We start from the raw sequence: 27,275 nt of genomic DNA, 5'->3' as shown, positions 1-27,275 counted from the left end.
AGAAAGTTAATGGGGTGGGGACTTCTAAGACACCTGGTATAAAAGTTATAATCGATATTTACGTGGGCTCATGTGATCTGAGCTTGAATTCAGGTATTATATTGAGGGGCGTATTTCGTTTTTTCCCAAAAGTGCGGGGTGATGCAAAGGCGCCACCGAAGCCCGCACTGATTGCCAGCGGCATTTCTGATCGGTACTTTCTCGTCCTCAGATCACGAATCCTACACTCTGGAATCCTAGAAACCATAAAACGTACCTGTGGGTCCGATGACCTTATAGCTTCCTGGTATGACTGGTACACGGACTGGATGGGTGACTGGATGTGCCAATGGATTGTAGACGGAGACAGTAAATCTGTAGGCACCTTCAACTTTCTCGCACTGGCTTATATTGGCCATACGGCAGAATTTCTGCACCGGAAGGTCATTGCCTAGCCATTTCCTGAAATCACACAACGTGTAATCATTAAATTGTAAGTGGAACTTGTATCTAGTTGTAATTTAAATATGGATAAAGCTATAATTTCAGCACCGAAAGATTTGTATTGCTTAACAATTTTTAATGCAACCTTCTGAGGTGGGAAACTCCTGGATCCTGATATCCCAGAAATCAGAATACGAGAAGTTCAAGAGGCTGAAAACTGCCAAAGTCTTGGTAATTAGAGCTGATATATCTCAAAATCCATTAAGACCAAAAGAAGCCGGACGTTTTTAGGAATGGGATGTTTACATTAGCCGAGACGCCCAATATCAGAGGCCTACAACTCTAGATCCAGATGGTTATGGAACCTTCAATCCCGCAGTGACCACGACCTACCAGAGGCCGGTATCGTCCGAAGGTAGGGAACATCAATCGGAGGAAAAGTTACATACTCCAAACGAAGAAAACTTGCAGAAACCGGAAACTCGTAAAGACTTCAATATTTCGAATTTTCAAAAGAATGTCGTCTTCAAGAGACCTACAGTATATAGAATCCATGATCTTCTTGAAGAAGGAAAATGTTCCATTAAAGTATTTAGTCATGGATTCACAGTGGACCAAAAGTTATAAATGTAGAAATATCCTGTATGCTGGAATTCTCCTATAGGACAGTATTTTCCTTTGAATCTATTATCAGATTTCCGGAATGAAACTCCCAGACTTATATATCTGATAGAAACCAGAAGCATCAGGGTAGTATTTAGAGAGAGATTATAAGGAGCCATGAAAATATCTTCAAGCTCTAATTCTTCAGAAACTATTATTTTAGATTCTGGTACCTGGGATTTCCAGTTGCTGTATCTTCCCATACACCAGGCCTTTCAGAGGCCAACAGCCCGTAGAGACACGAAGTTGAAATGCTCTATAACCGAGAGATAAATGCTCTATAAACGAGAGATAAATGCTCCAAAAGGTATTGTGAACCAGACAGAACCAGGTCCTAGTCTCGCTTTACAGAAGGGCGTATTCTGTAGTAAAAGGCCTAATTCCCATTTTTGGATCCATTCATACGAACATGACTCCAGATTTCAGATGCTGCACGTAAGAGGAAGGTGAAATGGAGCTAAATTCAACATTTACATCATATCAGCCCTTCGAGCCATAGCTGCTTTATGCATAGAAGATCTAAATGACGTTTTGTTTCTCATTTAGACCTAATGGGGTCAGACATGAATAATACAACTTTTTAAAAACAGGACATTATAGAATACAATAGATCTTGATCGACTTCTAAAACAAAATTGCCACCAATTTCTATATTCTTCAAGTTTAGATATTTGCAACATGACACTCAAGTCTTATAAAAACATATAACGAGTTTTTTGTTCTTTATACATTCGCCAAAGGACGTACATGGAAAGTATACTATGTGTACACAATCGCTATCGTCCTAAATGTCAGAAACACTTGGTATTCAAATGAGCAACCTTGCTCCACCGTACTTTGGGATCATGTCAGCCAACATCGTAGTGGGCTCAATTGTGCAATTGATTTGAAGCAATGAGAATACCTCCTTCACCTAAGATTGCAGTGCTTTTTGTAGTCTGGGTGTCTCTGATGTCGAAACGATGCAGGGGTTTTTTTACGCGTCTTCGTTCTTCTTCACTGACTATTTGTGGATCCATTCAGACGAACATGACTCCAGATTTCAGGAATCGAGTCTGCATCAGCATCAGATTTCAGATGCTGCACGTAACAGGAAGGTGGACTGGAGCTAAATTCAACATTTACTTCATTGAGATGTGAACTTACTTGTAGGCTGCAGAGAAGATCTTCTCTGATGCGTCCAACCCCTCGCTGAGGTATAGAGCGTAGTCATCACTGACGTGCTGCTTCTCGGTCCCGGAGACAGCATCGTGATGCTGGGCGATCCCCATCGCTCGGTTCATCAGAGTCTCCTCCTCTTCCAACTCTGTGTCCAGCACAACTCGCAGCTGCTTCACCGCCTGCCGAGCATTGCCATTAAATCATGTGGATTTGGAAGCAAATAAGGATGATATCCTTGCTCTCAAAAGAAAATCGAGAACTAGTCATTGGTTTACAGACCATCCCCGTCTTTCTAGATGGAAAACGGTATCTGACAAAAAAAAGAAATCTATACAATTCGCCTACCAAACAAAATCTATGGAATGCTGTAGGCATTGCATCAATTTCGTTTGCGTAGAATGGTGCATGTGAATATTCCTGAACTGGTATCTACCAGAGTGAGTATTGGAAGAATTGACCTTTCTACTGTTGAGCCCTCCAGTGTGTATTCAGCTACTGTGTTTTGTGGGTGTTTTCAAAAATGAACGATTCTCGGGAATTAGTAAATGGTCTACACGTGGAAATTCTAAAAGTTTTGCGTGGGTTTTGATGGTTTTTGTTCACATGGACAGAATTTGTCATTGTCAAAGTTCTATTGTTTATTTGCCTATGTTACATGTAAAGAAAAAAACCAATATTTCTTGGTATTGTATTACTCAGTTGAGAAGTGAAAACAAGGAGTAAGTTGGAAAGGGGATGTTATTTACAACTCCAAGCGATTTTAAGAAATTGTGTATTTTGAAAGAATGTAAATTATGTGGGTGAGGTCAATACATTCGCCTAAATAAATTCTTTTATATGTTAAATATAACTTAATAAGTGTGTTACGTCTTTAATAGCAAAACTGTTTAAAATTAAATAGTAATATATTCGTTCTAAACGATTGAACAAATACTAGTATTCAGTTTAGATGAGAATAATTTTGTTATGATTAACTGGAAAGTAAACGGGTTATTTCTAGTACATTATACTTATGAGTATTATTTTAATCTGGATTTTTATTTCCTTAATAACTTGTGTTTGGATATTATCCCAGTGCTGCCAACATTTATAACACAAATCACTGAAAAAGTCAATAATAAAAATTATATAGAGAGATAATGGGATCAGAAATTTGGTAAAACTATGAATATAACATTACTAGAAAGTGATTTTTAAATAATCACGTGTGGTTGCATTTTGCTAGTATGTGAAACTAACTTTTTTAGGAGAGAAATGGTTTTTTTTTTCATTCTTTTTGCACATTATGTCTATAGGGTTCAAATTTTCATAATATATTTTTGTTATTCATATAAAGATTTTAACTTTTATTTCTCTAAATTTTATTTATTTATTTTTAATACCGTAAATTATTTATTTTATTATTATTATTATTTTTAAGGGATTGCTTGCTAAATCCCTCAATATTTATTCTGGGATCAATCTGTAGTGAGTTTGCTTTATTGTCTTCCAACCATATCTGTTTTTTGACATTATTATTGTTATTATAACTGTTATATTGTATATTAACCCCGTAGTGATTGTTGCGATGTATACCTTTTATTGTAATCTTTCTTGTTTCTTTTTTTCTACTATTTATTGTATTTTTGTACTTTTTAACTCCACTATTTACAATGTTGTGATTATTTTTGTTTGTAAGCAATTGCTTTCCTAAATGCTGTATTTTATTTATAAAAGATTGTGTATGCCGTTGGAAATAAATAAATCTGCAAGTAGCTTGTCCTTTAACATTACCGTGGAATGGTGAACTTATTTTTACATTCCCTACAGTACAAGAAGTCTGATGGACTGCGACTTACTTGTAGAACATTGTTGGCGCGATAGACAAGGTTTTTGAGGTTAGGTCTGGAGGTGAAGTATCCTGTCCAGTAGGTGTGCTCATCGCTGCCATATGGGAAGAAGTCATCATTGTCCTTGACAGGCCAAGTGACGTTCTCGGCGTGTAGAGCTTTCAGGTAACAGGCGGGCGTGGAGTAGAGGACGTTCACGTCGTTGAACTTTGAGTTGATGTACCTGTCGAAATATAAATAAATTTGATGTCATGATGGAATACATTTCGTTAAAAATCAAAATGAAGAACGGCCAAAATCAGTCTGTCGACTTTACACCCAAGAAACGATTTAACAAATAAGGAGGATATCAAGGAGACACAGTATAACAACTGTTTTCAAGCTAGCTCAATGGAAAACTGTTTGACATTAATGAAGGATACGATAAACTGTGTATACGTAGAGTTTACGAAATTCCGACTCAGTCTACATTGGAAAACATAACCTAAAATATCTACTATAGTGTTTCTGAACACATAAGCCACACATAACATCTGAATACTACACAAATTACCATAGCAGAACACAATTGCGCATCCAAAGATGCGATAGAATTTGACAAATTACAAGTAATCGCGAAGTATTTATAGTATTGTCCATGAATAAAGAGAACCCTTAGAAATAACCAAGAAGGGGGAAAACAATCATAAACAGAAAAGCCAGCAACAGATTATCCAAGACACGGCAGATATATTAATTATTGGTAATGTAGATTGATCGTAGATTGGAATGTTCAGCCAATCGCAATACAGTTTCAGATCCTTCACTAGTCATACATACCACTTTCGGTTTATAATTAATAGACAAAAGATGGCTTTCCTTAGCGAAAGTAAGATATGTTATGAATTAAATTGTGATAGCAATTTTTTAATACGTTGTGATAAAAAACGTGTAATACTAAAAACATATTACATTTTGGCAAATATTTCTAAGGATTTTTAAATATAGAAGCCATGATGAAATAAAACAATCAAGTGATTACCGAATCGACGCTTTTATCTGTTAATAACCACTATCGTTCCAAGTGTTATTGTGCTGAAATGGTCAGTTAAGGACCTGAGTTACAGAATAAGGTGTTTTGTGATTTGTGGGTTTTCTTAGTTAATCTGATAACAATTGTCCAGAATCTTTAGTCCTTTTTTTGGAAAGATAGGGAAATGGATCAGAAATATAAAAACAGAGTATAATTTTCTTACTTTCATAAACATGTACAACGTTTTGTGAAGGATAATATATTTTCAACCAATAGGTATGTAAAAAAAGGACTAAACTAAGATTTTAAATAGTATGTTTAGTCATTTTACTTTCTCAACGTTATGATGAAGTACATCATCACTTGTGGTTAATAAATCAGCCTAAATAAATTATAAGGTCTGAATATTGTTAGTTAGGCCTAGCCATTACAACTTTTAAATTCACCAGGTGTAGCAGATACTCACTTGATGAGCTTGTCCATGTTCTTGAACCAGGAAGATGCGACTATGTAGTTGAAGTCCCCACCCATCGTGATCTGCACGTGATTGGTCTTGTAGGCCTCTGCCCAGAACCTCACCTCTCTCATGAAGTCGGTTATCTGTGCAGCAATGACGGCAATCGTTAATATACGACAAGGTTAACGTTTATTTTATACACAAATAAACTGAATTTTACCAATGGGTGAAAAACTTTCATATCCACCTATGGTTATAATACTTAAATATTCATTTTCTTCACTAGAAGCAAAAGTGGTTGTTTTCTGTGTCCAATTTTTTTTCATGAACAAGGCTAAGTCGAGAGCGTAAATGGTTAACGCGTTTAATGACACATTTTCTCAGTGTACGAACAGCGCTTTTTGTTACACAGGAAATAAACTTTTAAAATTTACATAGTTTTATTTAACTTCCATTACATAATAACTCAACATAGTAATAATGTTAAGTTATCGTATCAAAACCAGCCCTGTTTTTGTGCATTTACTTTTACTGAAACTAAGTTTGTTGTTAGCGCCCTGAAAATCCTCACTAGAGTAATCACTTTGTCTGTTAAAATCAGGAATTATTTGCACCATATGATAAACATATTATAATTGTGTTTGTATATATAAATTTTACAAAGTTTCACAAAATTGCATAGCCTACGTTAAGTCTAAGCTATGGTTGGAAGCGTATTTAATTCACACGCGTACGTAATATTGTGCGATGTTAAAGTCTTCTCGTGAGTTTATATTCATCAACAAAGAGTAATTTCATATCAGTCTGAAAGCTTTTGTCATATTACTTTGTCAATTCGTTGTTTCTACAATAAAAATGTCTCGTTTTACTGGTATTCGTCTTTATCTTGTGCTGGAATGGAGGTTTTAGTAAATTAACTTGATGAAAGAATGAAATCACAGATGAGTACATTTTTTGAGCTGTTATGGGTTATTTGGGGTATATATGGGTGATTTGTTTGTCTACGCCACATTTTTTTTCTCACATATTTTATAAAAATGCTCTCTGTAACTATTTTTCTTTTCTTTCAAAACATACTCCCTCACCCCTCCCCCCAAAAAAAACCTAAGTGACATTAACTCGGTATTGTTAACATATATATTACCATATTTCATTTGTACATGCAACCGAGCTGGGACATAAAACTGAACTTGCTGATGTTTCTATCCTGTCTGATCCCTGTTACGTTTATATGAATATTTGTTTTCCCTAATGTTAAAAATCACCGCTTGTTATTTGTATCCTTAGTGTATTATAGCCTGTTTACGATAACGATAAGATAAGGGGTAAATACTTGAATTATAAATTCAAATCTCTTTAAGATAACTTTTTTCAATACAGAAAAAATAGAATATATAAAATATTCATTTGTTAATAAAGAAAATTTTCATTTTAACTCAAAATAATTTAAGAAAATTGTAAGTGGTTAGACAGTTTTCTTCTTAACGAAATTATTGTTTTTTGTATTAATAAAACCACGTCACTCCCTGAAGATTTAACTTCTCATATACTCCCTGTGCTACTTTATTACCTTCAGCAGTTGGTATTTGGGCCTGATTACAAAATGTATACTACTATCTACTTTAAATACCTGTAATTTCATGGAAAGTGGCCTAAGAATTATATTATACGTTTTCTGCATTTGGGGGAGTTATCTGAAAGAGTCACGGTTTAACATAAAAAAATTATTTGTAAAGAGAAAATTAATTGCACCCCCTTAAACGACACCAAGCTTCAAAAACTCTGGTGAAGAGAAAACTTGTTGTAATCAATTTACTAATGATGAATACTTACAAATCACTTTACAAGAGAAATGTATGTGGTTAGTTACTATCAGGAAAGGAGGTTGCAGTGCATTGCAATAAATAAATAGCAAATAATAACAAAGATTACCCTCTCGTTGACGTTGTACCCGTGGAGTTTAGGGTTGTCCATGATAGGCTCGTCACTGCAGTATGTGTCGAAACAGAATCCATTTGGCGCGGTGTACAGGTTGAACAGTATTCCGGTGAATAGTTCTCCAACTTCCCCTACAACATTTACTATTGTAGAAGCGAGGCAGTAAATTGTTGAAACAAAACAGAATATGGAATCAGTGATGTCTTTATCAAAGACTTTAATATTTTTATACTATTTCACAACTGTTGGGAGAAATCGGTCTATTTATAGTGAATGTACTTTGGTATTATCCGAAGGCCACTGCTTTTGGAACAGGTTTTGTTACCGAGAACCTACAAAAGCAACGCTATTAGAAGGAACAGACTTTATCTGTCTTAAGGTGAAAATTGAATGTTATTATAACGATCGGTTCTTGTTTCCTGCCTACAAAAAGGAAGCGATGTCGGCAAGTTTGTCTTTATGTACTATTTGTTATAGTCTATCCTATATGACAGAGTCTCGAGAATGTAAAAGGCCTGTTCCGGAATTGGAAGGCACCCGCTTTGTTACGATAAGTGGTTCATGGAAAATTGCTGAACACGTAACATTATTTATCTTATCAAAACTACTAATAAAAGTATATATATTATAGTCGTAAATAACAATCATATGTTTTAAATTAAAATACGAGTATTTAGGAATATAGGAAAACTCATAAATAATAAACGAACCAGAACGAGGTTGATCAAACAGAAAACTCATAAATAATTATGAGCCACAATTCATCTGGTTTATGTCATAATTAAGTATTGAATAGTTTATAATTATACACACGTAATTATACGTTGTTATGTGTATGTATAATAATTATTATTATTGTTATATATACACGTAATTATATATATATATATATATATATAATATATATATATATATATATATATATATATATATATATATATATATAAGTAGATATGAATATGAGGGTTTCTAGCGCACTTTTTGGAGTAAACAGAAAACCAACGGAAAATACTGTCCATTGAACCATAAACAAATCTGAGAAATCACGAATGTTAAATAACCGAATCTATAGCTGTTTTACTGTTCAATGTTTGCTTCTACATTTATAAGCTGTTTTAATGAAAAAATCCAGAAATCTTAATAAAAAAATCTATAAACGGAAAATAATGAAATTTGCTAACAATCACTCGAGAAGTCGGGGGAGAATGTGAGTAAAACCGCATTCTTTTCACGAGGTTCTTCATTTAATTTCTCCAAATGTACTATAAAAAATCATCAAAGATTTCAGGTTTAAAATCGTAATCAAATTCAATGTCCAAATAGTGAAAGATTATAGGTAAAATCTTCTCATAATAAACGTGTGTATTTAAACCTACAAACCTAATGTATTCTTTGAAAAGGAAAATAATTTTGTCAACGGTTCCAAGAGATAAGTAAAAATTTTTGTTCTGTTTTCTAAATTCTGTAACAAAAATGTGTTTGCTTCTTGTCTCCATATTGTAATTTTCTAAGCAGGTTATTCAAATATGTTAATTTATTTCGAAATTTCTTAGGCTTAGGTCTTTCGTACAAAATTAAATTACAATCTCTACAAACTAATCTTTTATCAATATTTCTCCTCTATTATAACACTTGTAACAGTTGGCATTATACTCTTCCATTTTTACAAAAAGAATAAATGGAAGCTATGGAACTAAGTCTGCCGAGATATAAATTTTTCAGCGCAAATGTTTATGTTTATATTTCAACTACCGAGATAAAAGAAATAATTTTCATTCTATTGTACAACTATTTTAGGATATTTTGTTTATGATTACAAAGATTATTCCGGAAGAAATCGAGATTTTTCATCAGCGAAAGAGTATATTTTTTGAAGTTTTAGAAGGAATGAAAGAGAACAATATGAACATCATTAACTACTGAATTTCTCTTAATATCGTTCTTAATCACGTCATATGATAAAAATTTCTCAGAAACCACAACCACATAAACAAATCGCGTTTTGTAAACAGCATTTTGAAAATCCATATTGATAATTATATCGTTCTTTGAACTAGAAATATTTGTCAAACTCTTTGTTGTATCAATGACATAAATGGGTCTATTTGCTATAAATTCTTTGGGGTTGTAATACATTTCCATATTTTTGTAGTAAACTTTCTTAAAATCTTGAATACATCTGATACATGATTCTGAAAAGACCACCGGAAATGTTTAAATTTTGTAATTCATCTGGATAATAAGAACCATTCAATTTTACTCTGATATTTTTCACATTCAAACTATCGAACTTTGAAGGATTTTTTTCTTGATTATTCTGTCTATCTGTTTGAAAACCTATGATAACGAACTTGGGATTGAAGATATTTCTATAAATATTTTGTGATATCGAACGATAAGTTGTTCCGGAAATACCTTTTTGCTCAATACATTGCCAATCTAGAAAATTAAACGTGATGTTTTGAGATTTTATAATTTCATCAATCAACTGAATTTTACTCGTGGTTTTGTAATCAATCATCGGAACTCTAATGAAAAACTCGTTAATTGTAATTTTGCCATCAACAGGCATAACATTTCCAGTTGCAGTCTTCAGAATCACATCATCGTCTTCTGCTCTTATAAAACTTAGATAAAATCCTCCTTTATAGATCGGAATAGTAACATTTACAAAAATCTAAGCCGAAATGTGCTAAAATCACCGACCGCTTCAAATTGTCCAAATTTAAAAGTTGATTCAAAACTGTTTGAAAATACATCACTTTTGGAATAACAAATAGTTCCTTTAATTGTGCTTAATTGGCCACAGTTTTCGACTTCTTCTATCAATTTATTGTGTTTTCTTACTTCAATCTTAGAAAATAAAAACGGTATAAAATTATTATCGATTAATCTAACATTATCAGTTCCAAGATATGCTTGACCATCTTGTTTTGTTAAAGTTCCAGAAATATAAAAACTGGAAGTTAGACGAGCAAAAGTTATCTCCAAAATCAATATTAAACTCAGTTTCTTTATTCGGTTCATTCATTCAAATGTTGTTTACTAATTGGATAGAAATTTTTAAACTCCGCCCTTTCCAATATCACTAGCATATTTTCTGTAGTCCGCCATTTAATAAGAGAAAATTTAAACATCATGTATAAGAAAGATATCATTTTTTCATCGATCTAATGTACGTTTTTATAAGAAAAGATATAAATTTTAGTAAAATAATTAAAAAGATTAGAGTCATTTTTAATGATCTACTTCGTCATATTCAGGATTCTCTTCCTTAAATTTTGCGATCTCGGGTCACATATTTCAATAAAATCTGCACAGGATAGTAACCGCTATCTATAAATATTATTCCAATCAACTGTATCTTTTATTTTCATCCAAAAACTTTATACTCAAGTGTTAATAGAGACAAAGAACAGACATATGATCTTTTAATTGATAATGTATATTTTCTTGAATGAACTCTGGGGACAGAGTTTGATATTTTGCAATGTTATACCAATTCAATTTGTTTACGTATAATCTCATCATATCTTCGGATAATTCATATTTTTTGAGAAATGTCATCCCAATGTTCTTTTTTCAAATCTCTTTCGTGTTGCATTTATAAAAAGATCGAAAGCACTGTAATGTCCCGCCATCTCTATTTATTAAGAAAAAAATTTCAAGTTTTTATAAATTGGCTCTTTTTTTAGTGTTACATTCAGCACATTTTCCAGAAATTCTTTTAACTCCATTGATATTTGCGTAATATTTTATATCATTTGTTGCAGTTTTTGCCTTACACCTCACACAATATATGAGCGCCATTTATAAAGGAGAAATTTTGTCATCATAGCATAGCCGCCTAATCCATTAAATCTGATGTCGATGGCTCTCTAAAACTTATAACAACATCTTCTTTAAATTTATTTAAAGTTTTCTTCTAATTTTTTGAAATTTGACAGCATAAGAATCATTGTATTCAACAAATTTATGAACCTATATTCTCAAAAGTTTTCGTAGCATCTAAACTAAACTTATCAAAAGACTCTTTAAATTTAGTAAGTTTTTCATTAATTTCACCAACATCGTCTACTGATCTTTTACTTCTTTCATCAAGTTTTTCATAGACTTCTGTTGTAAAATCTTTTAACATGCTGTTTTATGATTCTCATAATTTTGTTTTAGTTCATTAAACATTTTAATAGGATCTTTCTAATTGAATCATTACAACAACATCAAATGGATTAATTCCTTTACTAAACACTGCTAATTCTTTTTCCTTTAAAATCTAAGGCATTTTTAACATTCGGATCATGTTAAATCAACAATATCGATGTTTTCTGATAATTTTAGAGGTTTTAAAATTTGTTCTTTAACAACAACATCATGTTTGTCAATACAGGTCGAACACCGACAATTCTTTTCTTATTAGCCAAACTAACATAATTCTTTTCAACTTTGATTGCTTCAGTAATTTCATCAGCTTTTTCGATGTGAGACATTAAATTGGTAAATAATTTTTTTTACACCATCATCAACTTCTTTTTCCAATGTTTTTTATTTTATCAGCAACTTCATTTGAACTCATGAAATTTGCAAGTTTGTTATCATATTCTGCTTTAAAATCTTCAATCTCGACAGCAAACATATCTGAATCTGGAAGGTTTTGTAATAAATTTTCTAACTTGTTATCAAACTCATTTCTCAAACTATCAAAATTCAAACTTTTATCTACAATTTTGAATAATTTGTGTTCCAAATACGTCAAAAAATATTTTGTGAATCCATATTTATTAAGTAATAATTTGTTAACAACTTCTTAAAATCTTTACCAGTACTCAGTTCATTCAAAACAAAAACACATAAATGACCACAAATTGGGGGATCTTATAGTCTTGAATCTGAGAATTCATTGTAGTAGACGCTTGATTTTTTCAAATAAATAATCAATTCTATAGGTGGTTTGTCCTCAATTCTTCCATACGAATCAAAATAACATGCATTCTTATCTCATTTTTATAATAACAAATCCAATGGTTCCACTTCCCATAATCGAGTCTAAATTCACAATTCCACATTCAAATTTCTTAACTTTTTCAGGTAATGTATCTCTCATGAAGATTCCTCTAAAATGTTTAATATTTTTGCAGATTTCTTTCCAATTCCCCGAATGTTAAAGGTTTAAATATTTTTTTTTTCAATGTTTGATTTCACGTAATTCAAAGTTTTTTCATCTAATCCAGATCCTGTAACATCTTCCAACTCTTTATCTAACCAATTTAAAATGTTTCGAACAATAGGAATCACATCCTTTTTAACGATTGGAGCAGCTTTACGAACATAAGGAACAACATTTTTTAACAACTGGAATATTTTCTCCAAAATCTAATAAATCTTTCAAAAGTCCACCATTTTTGAGTTCTTTCAACTGATTATAAGAAAATTCTATTCTGGTTCCTTTATTGTTTTTCTTATGTTTTTCGAGTTTATTGTATTGTCTATTTGTTAAAAATATCTTATCTTCGCCATTTTTTAGTTGATCTATTTTAAATTGAATACTAACGGGTATTTTCTTCTTAAAAGCGGATTTTATTTTTTCTTTCTGATTTTTGCTGAAATTTACGTTCACCTCCATTTATATAGTTAAAATTTCAAGTTCTCTTCGATTCCCATTCCTAGTTTTCTCTTCAAAAACATTGCTCCAGCTGTTGGAAAGCGCAAACAAATCTTTCACCTAAACTAGCATCTTTTGATAAAAATCTATCCATTGCCTTATCTTGCAAAAACTTTATCTGCGATATGTCTGGAATTTGTGTCTCTATGTTTTGCATAAAAAAATATCGTGTTCCATAGCAGCTTGATCTAATTTATTTATACCAGTATCTCCTCTTTTTAGTCTTTTTTCGAGTTTTGTGCCAGGCCCCAGATACTGATAAGTTGGTACGTGTAATTCAAAAGGTAAATTGTTGATAAAATCATTCAAAAGTCCACTACCCTCAATCATAGATGAACTTATTGCCGGCAAAACTCGTTTTTAAATATTTAATTCCATCAGGTTTTTCAATCATTTCATCAAGTTTGTTCGAAATAAAATCTTTAATCGCTTTCTTTTCGTTCAAAAAAATTGTTGTTTCCAGCCTTTTCTTGAGCATAAATATAATTAATAATTCCATCGAGTTTTGTCAAATCGTCGATATATCTGTATTCAATCTTATTATCACTGTATTTTTCTCACACCTGATCCTTCGTTCTTTTTTTCCCAAATTGGTTTAATCAAATTGAGATATTTTTTTACCTTTACTTGACTTTGGTTTCTTAGTTGATGGATCATTATTTTTGTAAATTGAATCAGATTTCCATAAAATTTCAGTATACTTTTTTCAAGTCTTCTTCAGAATATAAACCGTCTTTTTGGAACATCAGTGCCTGTTAATAATCTCCATAAACCTTGAGTTCCTTCATATGTTTTTTTTCATTAATAATGATATCATTATGCTCAAAATTCACGGGCAAATTTCCCAATCATAAAACTTTTCTTTTTTCTGTCCCAATACAAAACCAAATTTATCATCCTTTGCTCTAGGAAGAAATTTTTTACCAATTTCAACCAATTATTATATCCGTTGTTCCAGGACTTATTGGTGTCAACTATGGTAGAGTCCTTCAATGATTCGAGGTCTAAATGGTGTTGAAGATGGTAATTTTGGCAATTCAAACTCAGATTCTGGTATCGAAATATCGGCAAATTTGTCGTACAACTGGAACCAAATTCATCAAATTTTGATTATCGCTTAAAAAATTTTCAATTTTGCCCTCAACATTTTTTATTGCAGATGTTACAGGTTGATTAATTTTTTGAATAAATTCTTGTTCTTTTTCATCAATTCGAATCTGTTCTTTTAAATTCTTTGATTAATTTTCTTTTCTATTTGATCAAGTTTTTTTGCTTCTTCTGAAGTTACGTTCGCCATTTATTTAGGAAAATTTTGAAACGTGGAACGTGGAAACGTGAACACGAAACGAGAACACGAAACGTGGAACGTTAAAAACGTGAACACGGAACGTAAAACGTGAACGTGGAACGTGGAAACGTGAACACGAAACGTGAACGAGAACGTGAACGCGAACGTGAAACACGAACGTGAAAACGTAAACACGAACGTAAAACATGAACGTGAAACGTAAACACGAACGTGAAACATGAAACGTGAAACATGAACGTGAAACACGACGTGAAACACGAACGTGAAAACGTAAACACGAACGTAAAACATGAACGTGGAAACGTAAAACGTGAACGTGGAACGTAAAACGTGAACGTGGAACGTAAAACGTGAACGGAGAACGTGAACGAGAACGTGAACGTGGAACGTAAAAAACGAGAACACGAAAACGTAAACGTGAACGTAAAAACATGAAAACAACTAGATTATCACACGTTTTATATTAGAAAATTTATTCAAATATTTTCCATTTTTAGGCTTCAAAAGTTAAGATTAATAGTTAAAAATCCATAGTCTTCTTTCCAAATTTTATCACATAATTCATTAAAGTGGTTAAAACTCATATCAGATCCCACATAATTGTTGTAAATTTTTCTCGAATAGTGATCATCTTGCTTAAAAATACACAACATATTCAGGTTATTTCTAATAACTTGTTTATCAACCTTTGAAATAAGCATTGGGAAAGATAGATACAAGATATGTTTTTGTGACGAGACATTACGAAATATTCCTTGATAACGTCTTGATTTTCCAAAATACAATTCATCAAAAACGATTAAAGAATTCGGTTTACATTCGCTTAATGGAACTATGTCTCGGAAGCATTATAAAAATGTGATATTTTTTGTTTTAAGTTTTTCTCAATATTTTCAAATCTTTCTTGTAATTTTTTATAGGCGTCTTGTTCTAAAGATTTTACTAAAAACATACAAATTGGAATAAGGAATCAACCTATTGTAGATAAAATTCAATAATAAAGTTGTTTTTTTTCCACATCCACTTGAAACCAAACAATTAACAATCTGATTGGTTGATCTTTCTTATTTTCTTCAACGTTTGAAGTTTTTATCTGATCTTTTTGCTTTAAAAATTTCTCCATTTAAATAGAGATTTTCATCTTGAAGCAACGCTTGCGAAAATGAAGCTGTTCAAGTGTTGACTTCAGAAAGCTCTAAATTAGTTTTAAACTTGGAACATCCTATACACTTAGAGGAAGAATCAAATTATTTTATCGGTTTAAGCGGTTTTTATTCTGACAATTTTGTTAATAAATATTAGTGAAAGTTCTCCTTATTATTGTATAGGATTTAGTGAGAAGAACATAACAAAATATTATGGTTTAAACAAAGGATATTATACTTTCGATCAAATAAAAATTCCCTTAAAAATTATCTGAAAAACATTCAAACAATCAGATAAATCTTTAAACTTTGACGAAAACAAGTTTGAAAATGCAAAAAAATTATCTGTCTAATAAATTCAAATAAAATTCACCAGTAAGAATAATGTTTTCAGCAATTATTGTAGATTTGTTAGGGTTTTGTTCAAGAAACTATTGAGCCAAATCAGGTATATTTAGGAAAATAAAACGCCAAAATTTAGACCGTTCGATGTAATTGAAGTGCACTGGCAATCTCGTTGAACCTAGTTTTGAAAATCATACCGAACATTTACACAAAGAATCTGAAATTTTTGTACACTTTTTTCCCAAATGTTGCTTATGGATCTAAAATCGAATGAAAAACCGAAAAAATGAAATCGATTATATTCCAATTAGAAAAAATATGAAAATAGGAATTCAAAAAAATCGATGATGATCTCTATACAACTCTGAGGGAAAATTTATCCTGACACTGTTTTTATCAAATGAAGAGTCTCAAAAACAAAATTACTAGTTATTAAATTTAAGATTGTCGAAAGACTTAGATGAATAATTTACAGGGGCGGATATTGAATAAGGCTTACCTGTTGCAGAATATTTCAAGAGAAAACAACTTTTGAATGTATACAATTTGAAAACAGGAGTTCTAAAGGGTATCCATAGACCTTTACAATCTTCATCCTGACCCTGTTTTTATCAATGAATCTGGACTTTATACTGAAATAAAAAATTACTAGTTAAATTTTATTTCTATCTAAATGGAGGTCAGTTGTAGACCTACTCAATAATCAACTAAAATCAATAACAAACATATCTTTACGATTGTTGACGAAAAACAATGTGATCTGGTTTAAGGCTAAAGACGTAGCAAAAATTCTAGAATATGAAAATACTATGCAAACGATCAGAATAAACGTTTGACGAAGATGATAAAAACTTCTATTTTAATCTAAATATAAGGGGGGCTATAAATAGCTTACCTTCAAACTTCCAAAATAACACTGTTTTTCGTTTAATGAATCTGGACTTTATTCTTTAATTTTGAGATCGCATAAAACCAGAAGCGAAATTGTTTAAAAATTGGGTTACGAAAGAAGTAATAACCTTCCATTAGAAAAATGTGGTGGAGTACAAACTCAAAAAACGAAAATAAAGCAGTTAAAAGATGAAATAAAACAGTTACAAATTTCAGGTCAAATGAAATCATTGAAAATAGAGAATCAAGAATTGCGAATGGAATTAATGAAGAGAGATATGGTATGTAAAGATTTTGATAGAAAAAAAACACAATGTTTTTGTGTTAATTAAGAAGAATCACATGTGGGAATGGCCCTTTATTACGTTATCAGAGCTCAGAAACGAGAAATACCAAACGATTAAAAAACATTAAAAATAAATTATCCTGAATTAGAGATTTTGTTCATTGATGACGAACCAAATTCTATCAATCTGTATAACCAAATGAAAGAATCTTTGAATATTTTATACAACGGAAATCATTTTACTACAAATATGGCAGAATCTCGACTGATTTATAGAATATCTAAAATTACACGATGAAAATGTTAATAAATTTTATTAAACTCTCGGAATTATGATATTTTGTTTGTAAATGTTTTTGAAGATAAGGTAACCATTGAATGATTCGTCCACACTCGCAAAGAGTCGGTTTCTTTTGACTTTCTCGTTTAATTCTTCTAGCACAATCTCTACAAAAAGCCTTCTTGTTATCTTTACTATAATGCCAATCGTAAAATTTGGAAATATCCTTAATTTCTTTACAAACGCAACATTTTTTCTCTTCTAACGTTAATTTTTCTAATTTATCGTATAATTCTCTTGCATATTTTTTTATGACAATCCTTACAATAATAGTATAATCCATCTTTGGTATTCTTATTTTTATGAAAAGCTTCAAAATCTTTAAATTCTTTGCACCTTGAACATTTCTTTTGAGCCTCCATTTATGTAGAAAAAATCTTTGACTTTCTCAATTCATATTCATAAAACTTTCCGGTTATTTCTTCATTATTTAAATCTTTTATACTATAAGTTACAGGATCTGTGTTATTTAATTTGATAAATCACAAAGATTTCTCTTGACCAATTGTTCTTATATTTGTTCGAAAAATGTTTGTTTTTTACTAACAATTCTTACATAATCATCGACTTTAAATTTAGTTTTCGTGTGAATTTCAGGTGGAACATACTCGAAAACTGTCTCTAATAACTCCTTTTTCGGCATCCTTATCTACGTCTTTAGGCTTCATTTTGATTGTGCTGTGAACAGTATCGTTATATTTCTTTACGATTTCTTGAAGAATATCGATCCATTTAAAGTTTTTATTAATCTCAAAAAATTACTTTCATTCTCTCATTTTGAGTTTCTGTTATATCTCTCTACAATACTTTGATTTCTCTTCGTTTTCAGTATGATAAATCTTAATGTTGTATTTCCTCAAAACATCGTTAAATTCTTTATTTTTTAAACTCTAAAAACCCTTATCTGTATGAAGTAGGTTTAGGAGGTTGTGATTGATCCTTATGGCATCTTTTACTATATCTTCGAAAGCTTTTTGAAACATCTTTACCGTTTTTTCTTTTGATAGCTCTTGACCAAGCATATTTTGAGAAAGTATCAATAACATTTAACATATACTTGAATCCATCATTTTGATCCGAATAGTTAGACATTATAACTAAATCTGCTGCCCATAAATCGTCAATTCCTAATGTTATAATTTTTCTCTTTTTAAACTTCTTTCGTACCGGTGCATGAATTTCTCTAGCTTCAATCTCGATTTCTTCCTTATTCTTAGATTCTTTCTTTACTTGTTTTTCATAAGGATTCTTTATAAAATTTACTCTTATTTTGTCTTACATTTTGAACATTTTTGCTGCAATTCTATACAATCCGTTTTGAGTTTGAACAATTTTAGAATCTATATTTTTCGTTTTCTTTTTACACTTGTGACAGTGAATTAAATCATCTTCCATTTACATATCAAAGTTTCCAAGTTTATTTAATTCGTCTAATATATCAGATTTTGCTTCATTTTTATAGCCATACGGTACTGTATCGATCTTATTTTCTAGGACAATTCTCTTATCATCTTTAGCGTTCAGTGCCAGCTTGTTTTATGGGTAACAGTGTACAACTCATTGTTTATAACTTTTTTATTACAGTCATCTCCCTAAATTCTTCTTTATCTTCGAATAACATCTCTTCAAGTTTTCGATATTTATTGTTTTTATTTACAACGCTTCTCTTAATTCCTTTACACTAACTGGATTTTTGTCTAGATATTTGTACGAGTACATCTTTGATCTTAAACCACAAAAATTCTTCTAATATCTCGCCGTTCAATTCGTCTTTGAATTTCCCTATTACCTTCTTATTTTTAGTAGTGAAACATTCATGATCTTTTGGATAGTCGCTCGTATCGAAATCATCTATATTTTCTTTAATAATTTTAAAAGGATCTCGTTTCAATTCTAGGAAATAACTGTCTGTATCCATGTAACACAGATTCAAAATCTGGATCAAACTTCTTTAATTTGTTGTAAATAAAACTCGTACATTAGCAATTTTGATAGGTCAAGAACTGAAAATCCTATGTAGATCGGTTTGTTAAATTTAACCTTTTGTTTATACATGTGACTCGCTATACAGTTGTCGTCAAAGATGTTAAAGCATTTGAAATTTGTTTTCTTAGCTTGTTTCATTGAAAATTCTTCATTTCCAAGCTTAATATCACATCTGTTTCTCACATTTTCCATAGATTTTCCAAAAACTGAGTTCGTTCATCAGCTTATAAAAGTCCTTTTCAAAGTCGCTTGTAGCTTTGGTTCTCATACTAGTATTAAAATCGATATATTCTTTCATGAAAGGTTTCTGATCAAACGCAATAACCCTATTCACATGTTTTAAAAATCATACCTTGTTCTAGATTAGAATTTCAAAATTTCTAGAATGAACAACATATTCTGTTTTGTTTAAAAGAGTTGTGCAAAGTTTGTTGTTATAATGTTCTAGCAAGAGGTAAATCTTTTGTGATGTTCATGCAAATTTGTTGGATATTCAAGATCAACTTCTAAAATATATCCATAATCTTCGTCGCCAGTGAGTTCCAAAATTGTTTCTTTCCATTCTGCTGTTGTATACGTTTTAGGATCCATCCACTTGATTTCGTTATATGGTAAATTTTGCATAAGTCCATACCCATAAAGGTTGTTTGCATCGACGTACAACAGATAGTTTTCAGGTTTTGTCTTATCAAAATCTTTCAAATATTTGTTATTTGCTTTAACATATCGTTTAATACATTGAGAAATGCCTCCGCGAATACCTTTTTCAATCATCAAATACATATTATAATCACTAATTAATTGTAATTCTATCTTCGTTAATTTTAACATAGCATCCCATGCAAGACTGGGAGCTGTTAGATAGTGTGCTGGATCAAGTTTATAGCAATTCAAACAAATATTCCTAAAATTTTCAAAGATATCAGCGAGCAATAGAACATCTTGAATGTTATAGAGGATCGGAGTAATTTCCTAGATTTTTTACTTTTAATTTGTTCCATACATTTAAGTAGTGTTGAAAATCTTTCTCAGATATGCTCTCGTCTGTCAAAAGTGAATAGAAATCTTGAATTCTCAATTCTTCTGTGTAATCAAGTTTTTCAATACTGTCGATAAATTCGTAAGGAAATATTCCTTTTCCAGATAGAATTTTAAAGATTTCTTCTTCGTCATTTGGTTGTCTATCTAGAATTGCGTTCAGACCATCTTGTATAAAATGATTTGTATGTTTGAAATCATCTTTTTTGAGGTTTTTAGCTAACTTTTCAATAGACGATGCCATAAATCTGAACGTATCTACGAAAGAAAACTTGATGAACTTTCTAGGTTTGTCACCATCAAACTCATACCCATATCCTGAATTTACTGAATAATTTATGTATTTCTCATCTGTGTTTGCGATCAAATCAACATTACCATACTGTTTTGCCAATTCTTTTATGTACAAATGAGAATCGTAATTTGACATATTGTGACAGAAAAACTGGAATTTTTTGAGGAAATTTGAGATTCAAGTTACAAGATAAATGAGCTGAACCTCTAAATTTACCTGTTAAATGACAATGATCTCATACTTTTTTTCTTGTTTGATTATCAAAAACCATCACATTCGCAAATATGACAAACGTTTGCATTTTGGTATGAAATTTCTTCTTCTTCAGTCAATTTCATAGGTATTTTATTCTTAGAATTTATACTTTTTAGCTATGTATATCGATAATTTATTAAGTTCTTCAAACAATTTTGCAGGAACATTTGGCAAATCTTCTTCATTTTTTGCTCGATAACATTATCGGCTTGTACATACGATTGGTCACATTAGACACTAAATATAGAGTAAAACCATAAGGAATGTGCTTCTGAATCTTGGTTGTAGTCGACTTTTGCGGATTGTTTTTGCATGTGGGAATCTTCTCTAATATGCTTTCAAAATCCATATAAATAACGTAAGGATGAGAAAAATTTTCTTTTGATAATTAATAAATGTTGTTGTTTGACCTGGAAACGGCATAATTGGCTTACAAACTTCGTGATTTTTACAAATTTCTAAATGGTCTGTTAAATTCCAGATTTGTAGAGAAATGGCTTAAACATCTTCTGCATAGAAAATTTTTTTATTTTTACACTTAGATAACTGAGAAAAATACAAGTTTGTTTAAATCTGTTATCAAAACATAATGAGATTTTTCATCTTGTTTTACATACAATAAATTGATTTCTAATTTGGCGTCATAAACTTCTGAAATTTGCAACGGAACAATATTGAGTTTTTCATCAAAACTATAGACATTTACAGACATTTTCGGATAATTATACTTTTGCTTTACTGCTTTGTTTTTCAAATAATTGTATATCTTTTAAAGACATTGGATACTCGAAACCTGAAAATATCTCGTCATTTACAAATTTTTCATATTGTTTTGATCTTTCGCAGTCTCTTTCGGGTTTTTCAATAGCACATCGGATAGAATAAATAAAAGCAATAATCATCTTTATTTTTGATATTCATACAAGCTTTCTTATCTTTGATTTTCTTTGGTAAATCGATATATTGATCCTGCGTTCATAAATTCGTGTTTATTTAAGGCTCAAAATCAGTTGTTTACAGCGTTTTTAATGTCCATCCAGAAACCTCGATTTGGATGATTTGTCTGTTCTCGATGTGTTAATTTATTAAATTGTTTAGAATAAAGTCGTTTATGTCAAAGATCTCGTCTGCTTTTATAGTAAAGTTACATTGGACAAGTTTGTGTTTCACCGTTCACTAAAGTTTGTTCATATTCACATTCCAAAGAGATATATCCTTTACTGTTTTTCTCACAGTTTCTTGAAATTTTTCTATTAAACTCTTAATCTCTGGCCGCAAAATAGAAAGATATTTGTAAAGTGGTATGAAATTATCGTTTAAATTCGTTAAAATGTTATTGCTTGAAAAGACCGTGTATAGACGATTAAAACTTTCTACATCAATGATATTTTTCAGATTTGTGTTTATCAATTTCTTCGATCATTTCAGACTTTGTTTTTATCATTAGGTTTCGATAGCCAATTTTTCAGCGATTGAATTAATTTTTTCATCATTAAAATAGATTGAGATTTTTCTTTTCAACTTTGAAATTTCTCTTTAATTCTCGTAATTGTTCAATATTGAACATCTTTTCGTGATCGTCAATTTGATCTTCTTTGGCCCATTGTCTTAAATGATTCAATTCCTTGTAGTAAATGTCTTTGTTCTTTAAGTGAATCTTTGAGTTGTAATGTCGATCGAAGTTTCTTCTTAAAATTTCTTTTTTGCAGAATGGACATGACATTTTGTCACCCGCCAATTTATTAAGGAAAATTTTGAATGCTTCAATTTTCACTATTTAGTAAAAATATCTTTTTTATTAAGGAAAAAATCAACTTTTATGGTTAAAATCCGCAATAATTCAGTAGATTTTAAGGATTTTTCAAAAAAACTCTAGTGTGTTTTTGCACATTAAGATGCGCGATTTTGACCCTAAAAACCGTGTTTTTAGGGTCAAAACCCCGGGATTTTGTATTTAAAAAAATGTTGATTTTCAACTTTTGTTACTAAATTTTCTTCCTACTAAATAATGGAGCTACTAAAGGAGCTGAATGAAGTTGGTGAACTAAGATTCAAAGAGTATAAGAAAATTAATGGAATTAGAAGAAAAAAAGAAATATAAGATTTTGAATTTGGAGAAATGAAAGATAAATTTGGGATGACTATAATTGCCGAGTTAGAGAAGATTGTAAAGTACACTTACCAAACAGATTTTTGACTGTTTTGGATGAAAAAAAGATTAAAGAATTGAACAAAAATGAAAAATTACACTTGGTTGTTACTGGAAAGAAGACTATTAAAGATAAAGACTGTGTTACAATTAACTTCGTGGAATAAAGATTTCGAAGATTTCTGGATTTTTTTCATTAAAACAGCTTAAGAAATTAGAAGCCTACAATGAAACTGTAAAACAGCTATAGATTCGGTTATTTTACATTCGTGATTTCTCAGATTTGTTTATGGTTCAATGGACTGTATTTTCCGTTGGTTTTCTGTTTACTCCAAAAAGTGCGCTAGAACCCTCATATTCATATCATATCTACTTATATATATAATTTCAATAAATATTGAATCGCAAAAAGTACTTGCTCCGCCGGGACTCGAACCCGGATCTCTCACTTGCCGGGTGAATGTGCTACCATTACACCACAGAGCCCTCACTTTTTACGATTCAATTATTTTGTATTTGGCCGTTTCTTTCGCATATGTGTTTAAATAACCAAACTAACATATGATCGGAAGACCAAATACCTGTCAAATGACTTCTGTTTACATTCATTAAATTTGTATAAGTGGCAATAGCCTAAAGGGCTCTTTCACCATGCAGCGGAAGCTGCTGTCTACAAGAAAGCACACTTGTCTGATGGCTTCTAGTTGGGTCTCAGCCTCACTCTCAGCTCCAAGAGCTTCTAATGTTGCAGTGAACCATTCGAGAGCTGTTGTTCTGTCACATACAACTACTTGACCTTGTGTACCATAGGTGATTTTGTCCACCTCTAGTCCTGTGTTGGCTATGTATGACATAACTGGAATCTCAGGATTTTCTGGGAGAGTTGGTGGTATCAGTTTGGCTGTTCCAGTTATATACAGGGTGTATATTATGTCTGGAAACACCCAAATATATCCTTTAATAATTTAAATATAAATTTGAAACCTCTTACAATCGTGATAGAGATTGGGCATCTACTTTTTGGAACAATGTTTTGTTATGTCACACCAACGGGGGGACGTCCTGCCGAGGGTATCGTGAATATTCTTAATGGAAGCCTATACCTTGTGATACATAATTTTAAAGGTAATAGCTTACTGAATTGAATGCCACAAACCGCATCTCAAAGGAATTATTCTATCAGAAAATAGAGCATTTTTAGTATTGAAAATTTACTGATGTTCAACAATGTAATTTTAACATGGTTCTTGCCACAAAAATGTGTTACACTAATTTTTTAGCATTTTTTAAATGTTCAATTAAAATAAAATAAACAATTTATTTTTAAGCTGGTTTCATTAGTACAAATTTACCAGTTTTTATTACAATGAATAAAACTTATGAGTCACTTTCTCTGATTACTTATGAATCTGTACTTGGTGTTTTCCAGTCAGCAGGAAGGTTTAAAGAGACAAAGGTCACTAGCCTATGAGAAAACATTATTGTGTTATTAATCATCTGGTCTACAGGTTTCAGTTTGTTGAGCATGGAGCTTTCACTAGACAGGTCTAAGCTTGGGAATTACAAATGGACAAAGGTCATATCATTCCTGTCGAGTTAATCAGTTGTCTCTGAAGCATTGCTGTCAACAAGTTATCTAATTACAGTAGTTCAGTTTTTATTTGGCATTTTAATGGAATTGTCTGAAAGAGAACGAATTACTCTGTTGATGATGCGAGGATATGGCGATCGTCAAAGATCTTATCGGGGAAGTTTGTAATTTGTTTAATGACACTTTCCCAGAAAGGAATCTCATAAGTGTTTTCAACAATATCAAAAACTATTGAGCGTTTTGAAATGACAGGGAGTGTTACGTAATCGGCCAAAGTCGGGTAGGGTACAATCTGCAACAGATGAAGAACATGCACTAGATGTTTTGCAAACATTTATTGAAGACCCACATACATCGCTCAGAAAAGCTGCACAGCAACATGATATGCACCCTATGGTCTGTGAGTAAGATTTTGAAAATTAATAAATACAAAAACCATTTAAAGTTCATTTAGTCCAACAGTTAAGTGAGGATGATTACGACAGAAGAGTTTAGTTTTGTGAACTTGTGATGCGCAAATGTGATGACAATAGAGATTTTCTGACCAACATACTATTTTTCTGATGAGGCAACTTTTTTCCTAAATGGCAATGTTAACAGGCACAATTGCCGTTACTGGGCTAGTGAAAACCCACATTGGATTACTGAGTCCCATTCACAGCAACCACAAAAAACTGAACGTATGGTGTGGAATTTTAGGTAACAAAATTGTTGGACCCTTTTTCATCAATGGAAATTTAAATGCCGAACTTTACTACAATATGCTCCAAAATGAAATAATCCCAGCTATTCAAATTGCATCAGGAGAATACTTTGATAATGTATGGTTTCAGCAGGATGGTGCTCCACCCCATTATGGGAGACAGGTAAGAGAGTATTTGGATTTAAGGTTTCCTCATAAATGGATTGGCCGAAGAGGAGAAATCGAATGGCCTCCAAGATCTCCGGATTTGTCACCAATCGATTGGGGTCATTTAAAATCCAATGTTTATAGAAGAAAGCCTCATAATTTGGAAGACCTAAGAAACAGGATTTATAGAGGAGATTGCTTTGATAACTGAAGAAATGTTAGGCAACTCTGTCGAATCATTTTACACAAGATTGGCTCATTGTCAAACCGTTAGAAGGAACACAGTTCGAACAATTGCTTTGACACCAAATGCAGGTAAAACGTTTGTTGTAAGACTTTTCTAACAGCATACATTATTTTTTATTTGTAATAAGAAATCAATAACATAAGTATTTTCCATAATTGTACTGTAAAAAAACTGGCAAATTTGTGCTAATAGAACCAGCTTAAAATGAAATTTTTGTTTTATTTAATTGAACATTTAAAAAAAATGCTAAAAAATTAGTGTAACACATTTTGTGGCAAGAACCATGTTAAAATTACATTGTTGAACATCAGTAAATTTTCAATACTAAAAATGCTCTATTTTCTGATAGAATAATTCCTTTGAGATGCGGTTTGTGGCATTTCAATTCAGTAAGCTATTACCTTTAAAATTATGTATCACAAGGTATAGGCTCCCATTAAGAATATTCACGATTACCCTCGGCAGGACGGTCCCCCGTTGGTGTGACATAAACAAAACATTGTTCCAAAAAAGTAGATGCCCAATCTCTATCACGATTGTAAGAGGTTTCAAATTTATATTTAAATTATTAAAGGATATATTTGGGTGTTTCCAGACATAATATACACCCTGTATATATATATATATATATATATATATATATATATATATATATATATATATATATATAATATTAATAATACGATTACGTGTATACAGCTGTTGATATAGATTAAGTTAATTGTTCAAAATCATTTATCAAATTGGTTATATCGATGGATATGATTAAAGTAATATCGTTTGCCGATTTCGATATAAAGAACCGGGTCCGCTTATCATACTCTACCCATTATTTATCTTATCAAAACTACCAAGGTTCGTTACCTAGTGAAGTGTCAGGCCTCCAGATGTGCTCCATGGTCTTGGTGTCCACTCGCTGCCGGTAGTCCTCGTGGTCGATCCTGCCGAAGAACACGGCGTCGTAGCCCATGTCGGCGAACTGCAGGGCAACCTCAGTCGAGTGGCCGAATGGGTCGATCTGCCAGGCGATCTTCGGTATGCCGCATTCCCCGAAAGTATCCTTCAAGAATCTGTGAGGACAAAGATGTCTTGGTTAGTAATTCGTAGAACTCACAGGATCCTCTAAGGAAGAAACGGTGGTCGGCCTCGATTGTTTTGTTTGGGTTCGAAATCGAAAGGTATCAAAAGGGTTAATAATATGAAATGAAATAATGAGTTTATTCCTCCACAAGAATACAGTTTAACAACAATCTACATTCTAGGAATATACACTGCCACTTCTTCCACTAGTGTGGCAGCGCAATAATAGAAAAATAATGTTTATTAGCGAGAGTCCAAACTCTTCTTTATAGACTGCTCACTCCGTGCCGCCTGCTAATCACTTTACTTAATCTCATCAATACAAA

General features: G+C 31.7%; 1 protein-coding gene across 1 annotated transcript in view; it reads right to left on the bottom strand.

Annotated features, from left to right (window-relative positions):
* Window positions 1-27,275, bottom strand: part of LOC124357917 (lysosomal alpha-mannosidase-like) — a 109,824-nt gene that overhangs the window by 13,229 nt on the left and 69,320 nt on the right. Inside the window, exons 5-10 of the mRNA XM_046810034.1 lie at window positions 26,734-26,939; window positions 7,478-7,614; window positions 5,555-5,688; window positions 4,086-4,299; window positions 2,233-2,426; window positions 257-441 (exon numbers count right to left, since the gene is read on the bottom strand). Of these exons, the coding sequence (XP_046665990.1) occupies window positions 257-441; window positions 2,233-2,426; window positions 4,086-4,299; window positions 5,555-5,688; window positions 7,478-7,614; window positions 26,734-26,939 (1,070 nt within the window). The remainder of the gene's footprint in view (window positions 1-256; window positions 442-2,232; window positions 2,427-4,085; window positions 4,300-5,554; window positions 5,689-7,477; window positions 7,615-26,733; window positions 26,940-27,275) is intronic.

The sequence above is a fragment of the Homalodisca vitripennis genome, chromosome 3 (genome assembly GCF_021130785.1).
Source record: "Homalodisca vitripennis isolate AUS2020 chromosome 3, UT_GWSS_2.1, whole genome shotgun sequence".
NCBI classification, from domain to species: Eukaryota; Metazoa; Arthropoda; class Insecta; order Hemiptera; family Cicadellidae; genus Homalodisca; species Homalodisca vitripennis.
This window is presented reverse-complemented; position numbering and strand designations above follow the sequence as displayed.